The sequence below is a fragment of the Macrobrachium nipponense genome, chromosome 20 (assembly GCF_015104395.2).
Source record: "Macrobrachium nipponense isolate FS-2020 chromosome 20, ASM1510439v2, whole genome shotgun sequence".
Taxonomy (NCBI): domain Eukaryota; kingdom Metazoa; phylum Arthropoda; class Malacostraca; order Decapoda; family Palaemonidae; genus Macrobrachium; species Macrobrachium nipponense.
The window spans coordinates 24,039,660-24,051,046 of NC_061089.1; the positions used below are offsets into that span (position 1 = coordinate 24,039,660).

At 40.4% G+C, this 11,387-nt stretch overlaps 1 protein-coding gene across 5 annotated transcripts in view; it reads right to left on the reverse strand.

Moving 5' to 3' along the window:
* Nucleotides 1-7,244: 7,244 nt before the first annotated feature.
* LOC135223558 (uncharacterized) overlaps nt 7,245-11,387 on the reverse strand; it is a 188,110-nt gene continuing 183,967 nt past the window's right edge. For all 5 annotated transcript variants that reach the window (XM_064262100.1, XM_064262076.1, XM_064262109.1 and 2 more), the window contains 2 exons: nt 9,320-9,840; nt 7,245-8,528 (listed from right to left, as the gene is read on the reverse strand). In XM_064262100.1, coding sequence (XP_064118170.1) covers nt 8,438-8,528; nt 9,320-9,840 — 612 coding nt within the window. In that variant the 3' untranslated portion in view covers nt 7,245-8,437. The remainder of the gene's footprint in view (nt 8,529-9,319; nt 9,841-11,387) is intronic.

Below are 11,387 nucleotides of genomic sequence, written 5' to 3' on the forward strand. Positions count from 1 at the left end.
TTTTTTTTTTTTTTTTTTTTTTTTTTTTTTTTTTTTTGGTTGTGGGGTTGTGGGGTTGACCGCCCGAGGCGGATCTCCCTTCTTTAGTCTAGTTTAGTGGTATACCTTTGGTAGACTAGGCCAGGTGGTTTTTTACTTCGTTGCCCTCAGTGTATGGTCAATGGTCTAGTCACATCGTGGTCACGCCCCCGTTGACAGATCATCTTGAGTGCACCAGCTATATAGGTCTCTACCTCGCTGGCAACTCTTATAGCACAAGCAGACTTACGCAGCAGTAACCACGAAGTCAGCTATGCTAACAGGTAAGGAATCAAGATATCATTTATCTGCATATATATGTTTCCTAAAATCTTCTATTCTGTCTACTCCCACCACCAAAGGTGGGATTCAGCTATATATATATCTGACAGGTAAGTTTCATGAACAAAATGATATTGTAATGATACAATAAAGTTTCACATAAGTGACTTACCGAACAGTTACATAGCTTATAGCTTCTTACCTACGGCAGTCGAAATTCAAATTGTTGGCGCCAGCGGCGTTGCTATCTTAAGTATAGGTGATACAAGACCCGCCCACATCCGGGAACCCTGGGTACTGCTAGCCTTCTACCGTCAATTTTCGTTTCTGCCGCTCACGGGGTAACACCTGTGAGATTTTCGCTGCAGTCTCCTGCGTCGCCATTTTGGATTTTGGTGTTTGTTTGTGATGTACAACGTTTTTTGGTTTTTTTTTTCTTGCCAGTTAGCTATCTCTATTCAGTTTTTCGTCATTATTGCTAATTATGTCAGATTCTAGTTCATCTGCTGTAAGGTTTTGCAGCGCTGGCTGCAAAACAAGATTAGCTAAGTTATGTCACGATCCGCACTCTAAGTGCACTAAATGCAGAGGACAAAATTGTAATGGTATGGATGTTACATGTGATGAATGTAAAGAATTGGATGAACAGGGATGGAAGGCGGTTAGATCGCATGCTGAGAAAATGGAGAAAGATAGGAAGAGGAAGGCAGCTCTTAGGGCTAGTAGTAATAGGTTAGAAACTACTCCTGTTCCTTCGGAGACAAATAAGTCTTCTCTTGCCTCTCCTTTATTAGAGAATATTCTCCAATTAATAGTCCTCCTACTTCTCCTTTGATTACCCCTGTTCAAGTTGCCCATGTTTCCGAACCCAACACCATTGCCTTGCTTGAGTCTAAGATGGATAAAAAGTTCGAAGTGTTAGCTGAATCAGTTATGAAGTTAGGAATGTCTTTTAAAGCTTTCGTAGATAGTACAGTGAAATCTAGTGCAGTGCAAAGTGTTAATGTTGCGCCTGAGGAGGCGGTTGTCCGTTCCCCCTCGACTCCCAGACGAAGGTCACTGTCCCGCTCCCCCGCAACCGGGAGAAGACATACCGGAGGTCGGAAGGAGTCTGGGGGAGTTTGCCCACGGTCAGCCGTCGACTCCGTCGACTCGCGGGGTGTCGTCCACAAAAAGATGTGGAAAGGTGTTAGTGTTTGTGATTCTCGTCTGTCTTCTGATTCGGAAGTGCAATCGCCAGTGCGCAAAAGGCGAGGTGATTTGGTGTCTCGACCGTTAAAAAGACATTCGATTCTTGCGGGTGATTCGTCACCGACTCCTGTTAAGAAGTCTAAGAGGCATTGGAGTCCTCAACCTTCGTGTAGTTTTGCTCCGGATGTGATATTTAGTGAATCTCCTCCGCAGTCGCATTTTTCGGCTAAAAGCAATGGCTCTCGACTAGACTTTGTGATAATTCACGATCGCTCGACTCTCCCAAGCGAGTCTCGGTCGCAGTTTCGGCTCGGTCGCCTCGTTCGACTCCGTATTACTGTCCAGAGAAGCGTATTCGCTCCGTCTTTGTTCGACTCCCCTCGCCGTGAGTCGATAGGAATTTCGACTGGTTGTTTCGCCTGTGTCGACTCGTGGTGCGAAGACTTCAACCTGTTAGAAAGAATCGTTCTTCGACTGAAAGACCATCGACTGCTACAGTGTTAGACGATTCTACCTTAGCTCCATTTAAGAAGCATTTCCAGGATCTTATGAGTTTGTTGAAATCCTCCACGGGGTAGAACATAAGCCTGATTTCGACTCTGCTTCCGTGCAGTCTGAAGAGGAAGCTTTGGATCAAGATGACAAGGATTCGTCGGCTTATTCGAGGTCTTCTTAAATTTTTTCCTGTCCACTTATCCAGATTACTTTGAACCTGCTTTCTCCGTCTTCACCGCCTTCAATGTTCGTTAAAGATAGGATACAGCGTATTCGTGTCTACCTAAACTGGTTTCTTTCTCAGTCCTCGAAGCAGGCCCTTAAGGAAGTCAACAGAGTGGCTTTCTAAGAGAGGGAAAACAGGTACGGCTTCGTTTGCTTTCCACCTTCTAACGCTTCAGAGTAAAGGGTATCGCTTCTACGCAACTGGAGAAGTTCCTTCTTTGGGAGTGTCTGCCTCCTCCCAGGGAGACTTTCTCCCGGTTTAGTGGACTCACACCGAAGAGCAGCTTTTTCGTCAGCTAAAATTTTGTTTTCTTCTTCAGAGCTGGACCATTTGGTGAAGAATATTTTTAAAGTATTTGAGGTATTTAGTTTTTTTGGACTGGACTATTGCCTCTTTAGCTCGCAGATTGAAGACTGTCAGTCTTTAGAAGAAGATTTTGCCACAGACTGGTTAGGAGTTCTGTCCTGTGCGGATAAGGCTGTTAGAGATGGGTCCAGGAGAATTAGCAGCCCTTTTCACAATGGGAGTGATGAAGAAGAAGAAATGTGGTGTTCTTTTCGTGTCTAAAAGGAGTCACTAATAACCAGAAGTCGGCTCTCATGTTGCTCCTCTCTGTAAATCTCACTCTTTTGTTTCTGAAGAAACCATTCAGCAAATTCTTTCGGATTTAGAAAAGAAAATCTACTAATGATCTCCTTCTTCAGTCTTCAGACGTCCGAAAGAGCCTACTACGACAGGAGCTAAGTCTTCTCCTCTTCAGAAGCATCCCTTTCGAGGGAATAAACCTAAGTGGCAACGACCCAGGACTAATTTGCGTCCACAGTACAAGTCCTCAAGAAACCTCCCCCCAAACCTTCGGACAAGTGAGAAGCCGTTCCTTCACGTGCAAGTAGGGGCAAGCTCCATCTTTTTGGGAAGAATGGAGTCGAAGAGGTGCAGAGCAATGGGTAGTTCAAGTTCTTCGAGAGGGATCTCGATTCCTTTTGTTTTAGATCCTCCTCTCTCCGATACACCAATCAGCTTAACAGCATATTCTCCAGGATCAGAGAGAGCTTTGGCTTTAGCAGCAGAGGTCAATGCACTCATCAAGAAGGGAGCAATAGAGGAAAGTCCTCGACAGTTCTCAGGGATTTCTACAACAGACTCTTTGTAGTTCCCAAAGCCTCGGGAGGTTGGAGGCCAGTGCTAGATGTAAGCGCATTGAACCTTTTGTGCTGAAGACAAAGTTCAATATGGAAACAAATCATTCTGTGATGTCGGCACTTCGCCCAGGCGATTGGATGGTGTCCCTGGACATGAAGGACGCCTACTTCATGTCCCGATTCACCAGAGTTCAAAGAAGTTCCTGAGATTTGTGTTCGAAGGAGGACGTATCAATTCAGAGCCCTTGTTTCGGCCTTTCGACGGCCCCTCAAGTATTTACTCGTGTTCTTGCTCCATTGGGGAAATGGCTGCATATGTTGGGCCATAAATGCAGCATTTTACCTGGACGACTGGCTTCTCAGATCGGGTTCGAGGACACAGTGCGTGAAGGATTTACGGAAGACACTGTCATTAGCGAGTCAATTGGGAATTCTCATCAACCTGGAGAAGTCTCAATTAGTGCCGTCCCAGAAGATCCCCTATTTGGGGATGATTCTGGACTCTCAGACTTTTCGGGTCGTCCCGAAAAGAATAGAATCTTGCCTCAAAAAAGTGAGCCAATTCCTGAATCGTCCAGTCCTCCTCCGCCTTGGAATGGATGAGTCTTCTAGGGACGTTATCATCAGTAGAGACGTTTGTAAAGTTGGGTCGTCTTCACATGAGAGCTCTTCAGTTTTATCTCAAAGCGAGTTGGTGTCGGAAGTCTCAACCAGACACGTATTCGTTCCAGTGTCGGAAGAGATCAAGAACGACTTGAGATGGTGGATGTCCGAGGGAAAGATTGCAGGATGGGGTTCTCTCCCTGACATTAAGGAACCAGACGTAGAATTATACTCCGACGCATCGGACAGAGGTTGGGGAGCTCTCCTAGGGACCAAAAAGATCTCAGGATTATGGTCAGAGAAAGAGAGGTTGAATCACATCAACATGAAGGAGTTGAAGGCGATTGGTTCGGTCTGCAAGCATTCGCTCCTTTGGGTCGTGGGAAAGAGAGTGGCAGTATACTCCGACAACACCACCGCTCTATCTTATATCAGGAATCAGGGAGGAAACCCATTCATTCTCCCTCAACAAAGTCGCAGAAGATCTCCTTCTCTGGTCTCAAGATCGGGATATTTCCCTCGTTCCGAGGTTTGTACAGCGGAAGTTAAATGTACTGGCAGACGAACTCAGTCGAGTAAACCAAGTTCTTCCCACGGAGTGGGACATTGCAAGACAAAATTTGTCAGGAACTGTGGAAACTTTGGGGAAGACCTTCAGTGGATCTGTTTGCCACGTCGAGGAACAATCGACTTCCGATCTTTTGTTCCAGTTCCAGATCCTCTTGCTTGGAAGACCGACGCAATGCTTCAGATTGGACGGGTCTAGACGTTTACGCCTTTCCCCCATTTGGAATGATCAGAGAGGTGTTGAACAAGTTCCTCTCACATCAAAATGTGTCAATGACGTGGTAGCACCATTCTGGCCCAGGAAAGAGTGGTTTCCAGACCTTCTCAAGTTGATTATAGGACCATCCCAGACTTCTTCCTCAGTATCCTCGGCTACTCAAACAGCCCCACTTCAACAGGTATCATCAGAATTTGTCCGCTCTGTCACTGACAGGGTTCAGACTGTCTGGAAACTCGTCAGAGCTAAAGGGTTTTCTCGTAGAGCGGCAGAGGCTATTGCTAACTGTCGAAGAAGCTCTTCTGCCAAGCTTTACCAATCGAAGTGGGGAGTCTTTAGGACGTGGTGCAGAAGACATAATTTCTCGTCTTCTAAAACCTCTGTGACAGAAATAGCTGATTTTTTGCTGTATCTTAAAGAAGTTAAGAACTTGTCGGTATCGACAGTTAAAGGGTACAGAGCTATGCTGTCCTCAGTGTTTAAGCATAGAAGGCTTGACATCTCCTCTAACCAGGATATTGGAGATTTAATTAAATCATTTAATACAGTAAAAGTATCCAAGAAGGATAGTGTGGACTGGAACTTGGACGTAGTTTTAACTTTCTGATGTCTTCACGATTCGAGCCACTTCGTGAAGCGTCTTTGAGAGATGTAACGAGGAAGGCACTTTTTCTCTTCGCTTTGGCTACAGCAGGAAGAGTGAGTGGAGTTACAAGCCATCCACAAAGAGGTGGGGTTCAAAAATCGTAATGCGGTTTGTTCCTTTTGTTAACGAATTTTAGCAAAGAAACGAATCTCCCTCTAACCCATGGCCTAAATCTTTTGTACTTAAGGGATTATCTAATATAGTGGGTCCGATGGACGAAGAATATTTACTATGTCCTGTCAGAGCTCTGAAATGTTACCTGTCAAGGACACAATCCGTTAGAGGTAATTCCGACGACTTTGGTGTTTCGGTTAAGAATTCTGCAAAACCCCTCTCCAAGAACGCTATTTCGTTCTTTTTGAGAGTCTGATACTGGAGTCACACTCTCAAGTCCAAGATCAGACTCTGAATGCGCTTAAGGTGAAAGCACATGAAATACGTGCAGTGGCGACATCCTTAAGCTTCAAGCACTATGTCGCTTTCCTCGATTCTTCAATCTACGTTTTGGAGATCGAGATCTGTGTTCGCCTCATTTTACCTGAAGAATGTAGAGGCTACCTATGGTAGTTGTTGTAAATTAGGTCCTTTGTCGGTAGCGCGGGGCATGGTGTTGGGAAAGGAAACATAGGGGAACTTTCTATCCTCTACTGTCTCCTCGCCTTGTTATAGGTTGTTGAGTCGTGGGCAGACTGGAGGCTCATAGTGCTTTGGAGAACCTCCAGATCTTATTTATTACTTTGAGTATGTCATTTATTTTTGTTATAGGTGATGGTCTGTTGTCTGGTTTCTAAAGCCCAGGGCAAGGGCATTATCTGTTTTTTTAATATTTTGTCAACCAACGGTCTTGTCCATGGTTACAAAATCCCCCACTAAGTAGGACGACCCTGGCCTATACTGCCACGTCTCCTACGAGTGATGAGAGCGCCAACCGAGGCAGTATTCTCCTGCAGCTGCTCTCTCACAAGGTAAGGTACTGCAACATTTGCTGTTTAATGTGGTCTTACTGTCATTTTTATGTAGTCCATCTACCCTCCTTCCGGGTAGTTTGGATCAGCTATGGTAAAACTGTTCGGTAAGTCACTTATGTGAAAATGATATTTCATGATAAAATAAAAGTTTCACATTTATACTTACGAACAGTTACTAATCAAAGCCCACCCACCTCCCCACAGACGGGACGTGTCGGCTCCCTAAACGAAAAATTGACGGTAGAAGGCTAGCAGACCCAGGGTTCCCGGATGGGGTTCGGTGGGGGGGTCTTGTATCACTATACTTAAGGATAGCAAACGCGCTGGCGCCAAACAATTGAATTGCGACTGCCGTAGGTAAGAAGCTATAAGCTATGTTAACTGTTCGGTAAGTATATGTGAAACTTTATTTTATCATGAAAATATCATTTTGTTCATACTTACCTGGCAGACATATATATAAGTAAAGATTACCCACCCACCTCCCTCAGGAGACAGGGGAAATGGGAAAACTAAAAATTAAATAGAAAATAAAATGGGAATGATTCTGATACCGCTCCCAGCGGCGGGGAAAGAGGTACTAACACCTGACTCCCACTACGTGTGTCGTAAGTTTTTTTAATTTCTGTCGGACCTTCGGAAAATACAGCTACATATATATCTGCCAGGTAAGTATGAACAAACTTAATTGTATCATTACAAATAATATTTTTGTTTCATTTGTGGGGGGCCATTATTGTAATAAACTAATTTTCCCCTAACCCCAAGGTATTATTTTTTTTCCACCAGACTTTATGATCAGGTATTGCAAAAACTTTGCTGGTATGGATCTGGAGCCAATTAATATAACCTTCTGAGTTTGTAAAAAACCAACGAGATGGGAGGCGAATGTAAGAAAAGCCATCTATCCTTCATTCACTAAGCTCATGTTTTGAGTAATAAAAATAGAGTTGCAGTAAATCATTAAATCTGAAAAAATAAGAAACAAAAATAAAATGCTTATAATGAAGAGAATTTTTTTGGACATTCACAATTAGAATTGATATAAATATTGTATATTTTAAAGATTCAATTTTGTCCATCTAATTTTCTTGAGAGAGCACATTCTGTGACAGGTAGTGAACCTAAATAATGTCAAGGGCATTCATAATTAGTTCAGATTGAACAAGGGGAAATCAAATTAAGTTCTGTGCATATTAAAAAGGCAACTGAGTTACAAGAAACCAAGAAAATTAATATAGTCAATGGACAACAGAAATTTAGAGTATTTAAGTTACAACAGAAATTTATAGTATTTAAGTTTATCTAAAGAACAAAAATTACTTGTATTAGCTGATTGCTGTGTTAGAAGGGGTATGAAAATCAAACGATGAAGCACCTGAGTAATGGCATAAAATAAAACACAATTTTTTAGAATTTCAGCTCAAACACACCAAATTGTATACAATGTTGAACAGCACACAACATAGCATTGCATTGCTTATTGTTAAAATACATTAAAAATTTCCTAATTCTGTCATTTTTAAAGTGAAACAGTTTTACCTTTTGCAAAAATGAAAATCTTTCAAACTCATTTTTCAGTTTTAAAATAAATACAGTACAGGTTTTAAAATTATATAAAAAGTGAAAAGTTTTATAAACAATTCTATATAAAATGTGTTTCTGTTTTGACAGTAGCACGCACTACATTATGTAATAAGTTATTTAACTGATAGAGAAATATTCCCTTGAAATCAATAGTAATGAATTACAGAAGACACTATATACCTTCAATTATATGCTATAAAATAATGCTGTAACATATGACAAAAACACTGTAATTCAGTCACTTATGGAACATGACACTTGCAAACCAATTACTTGTAAAAATTTCCATATCCATATACATAAGTTGATATTTGGTGTACACAAGTAAACGTAGTAAACATACAAATTGATACATATGGCCTTTATCGACTAGTTTACTGTCCATAGATGAAATGGGTTTCATCCTTCCTTAACTAATTTTAGAAATTGACTTCTAAAATAATTGCTTTCAACTGCTTGCATCATTTTACCATGTTTTTCAAGATTTTGGCTGTTTCAAAGTTTGGAGGTAGCTTCAGAAGGTGCTTTGGTTGGTTGCTTCCAGAGACGGTTATAGCGTTGAGTGGCTTCCCTCTCCTCATCTATTCTGTTTAAGTACAAAAGATAGTTAATTTTTTTTTATTTAAATAGACCCTTTATAATGGTGTAAGTTTAAAATATAATGTACTGGAATGCAACTTAGATAAAATGATTCTTTAATTGTGATATACTTGTGGGTTAAAGTGGCTTTTCCTTAGCAACATACATTTCAGGGTCTGACATCTCCTGCCTACACTAGTCAGGGTAGAAGAGAATCTTTACCCTTAGCAGGCAATTCTTCTACTCCATTTTTGTTAAAATCTTGTCATTCTAAGCTTTAAAATGTCTAAATTCCTCCTAATTGTCCTCCCTCCATTGATGTGGCAACTGGCAGGTTTCTTTTGTGCCTTGTAAGATGTCGTGCCTCCACCTTGTCAACCAGTTGCTCTGGCACTTTTTTAATGACATATGGTTAGTTTTACACATTCTCCTTATGTAAATATTGTAAATTGTTATTGTACTTTATAAATACTGTTGTTGATTGTACTGTTTGTCATTTTGTTGATTTTTACTATGTTGATGATGTTTTTATGAATCAGTTCATTAGATTTGCTTCTAATTTTATGTTTTTAGTATTAATTTTTTGGGGAGATATTGAACTTAACCTTAATAAAATTTCCAGAGTATACTTAACTAAAATATTTGAGGCTTTTGGTCAGATTTTTTTTTTTTGCCAGAGTTGTGCCTGTAACTACAATGTGATGGTATCTGAGAATGTCACTCATTAATAAATGAAATTTTATACAATATGTCACCACAATACTTTTCATAAATTAGGAAAAACAAAAATATAATTACCTTTGTGCTGTATGTCTGGTAACATGATGTGAAGGTTCAGATGTAGCAACAGAGCCCAGTCCCTTATTAGATGTTCCTATAACACTTCCAGCATTATGAGTATTAGGCCCCATGAAACACAAAGTCTGATTATTTGGGCCAATAACACATCCACCTTGACTGGAAGGGGGAACACAACAAACACCATGACTTGTTGGAGGGGAAACAGCCATGCAAGAGCTCTGGTTTGGTGGAGCAATGCAAGAGCTGTGATTAGTTTTATGTACAAGTTCATTGATTGGCATAACTCCAGCCTCTACACGACTTCCATGAGATGCAACATTTTCAGCTATAATTACAGGTGGATTATTTGACTCTAAAGGTCTTAAAGGAACAGTTTCAGGGTCCCCACCCACCACCTGAGGTCCTGAAAATCGACCTGAGGTTCCTCGTCTAGTCCTGTGGTCCTTATTCATAGCACAGAAAATTACCAATAGAACAACACATACTAAAGACACCATTGCACCAATATACACCAAAACCTGTAAATAAAAAATCTCAATCAAAATAATGTACAATGAGAAATTCAGTGCCAAACACTTACAACTACAAGAATTCAGGATTTTCAAACATCAATTTTTGTAGTACACAAAGATTCATAAAAGTACTGGTACCACTCAGTATCAACAGGTTTGTTGCTATCACGGCTTAAAACTTTCACAAGGCTGGCTTAAATTTTGGTAACTGAATATAATCTTTATCAGAAAAATTACAACTACTGTATTCCAGCATAAAATGGCAGGATCAAATTTATATCTGATTATAAGATAGCATAAATTTCATTATTACTGACAAAGCATGCTAGAAATAATTGTGCAAGAGTTATGTTTTAAACTAAAAGTTATTTGTAAAAAACCTGCAATAATAAATTATCTTGTGTGTTATTTTATTCCTATATAACAAAGACCATCATAAACAACTTGTAGAATATTTATTCATGATGTAATACAGTATGTACGGCTGTTTCAAGTTTTTGTTGTACAGTTTAATGCTATATAGTATATTCACCAATCTTAATATAATTTGTTAAATCTTTTATATCCTGCACTTTTCTTAAATTGATTTATATAAAATTAATATACTGTAGTGTCATAAGTCAAAAGACACTAGTTATTGAACAGTTACAATTAATGAAGAAACATCTGAATAAGCAAAAGGCCTAATATGTAGCTTTTACAGATATAAAGACATAGATGTAGAAAGGGAAGAGGTTGGAGGCTAAAAGCCAGGTGACCAGGGCAAAGCAATGATAAAATCTTGTGAAAGAATAGAGGATGTTGACATGACAGAGGGGCCAAAAAAGGACATCTGATGAGGTTAAGAGGTCCTTGGCAAGAAATATCAGAAAAGCCCAAAGAGAAGTGATGAGCTACCTAGCTTATGTGAACACCTGATAAAAGAAGGGTTAGGGGGAGAAAAATAGGAAAAGAATGTGATAATATTACTATGTACAGTATAGAAAGGAATGCATAGCAGTGTAGAAATTATAGACAATAACGATTGTGGGAACATGCTACAACTCATGCATTGACCTCTAAACTCAGATGATTCAGAGAGCTGTCCTTCTGAAGCGCCGTCCATACAGTTGAGCTTTGCCTAGCGAACTTTGTTTGATGTGACATCAGAGGTGGGAATAGTCAGAACCTTATCCACTGTTTCTCCACTTCTGACGTCATAACGAACAAAGTTTGTCAAGCCCGTGTGGACGGGCTTTAGCAAACATTAAAACTCATGCTTGGTACATTCAGAAAACTAGCCAAAACTAAACTATCAAATACTTATTATGTTAAAAGAGATTGACAGTACAGTGAAACCTCTACATATGTAAGTCCCTACGTACGAAAAATCCAGGTTACGAAAGCAAAGATGAAGATTTTTTTGCTTGTGTACAAAAATAATTCAGGTTGCGAAAGGATAAAGTCCGAGATTCGCCCGGGCCACCAAGAACAATTTTAAAACTAGCGCGCCGCCAACTCAGTAGACTCGCCACCATCCTCCCACTCTCCCATTGGTTCCTGATGCTAGTCAC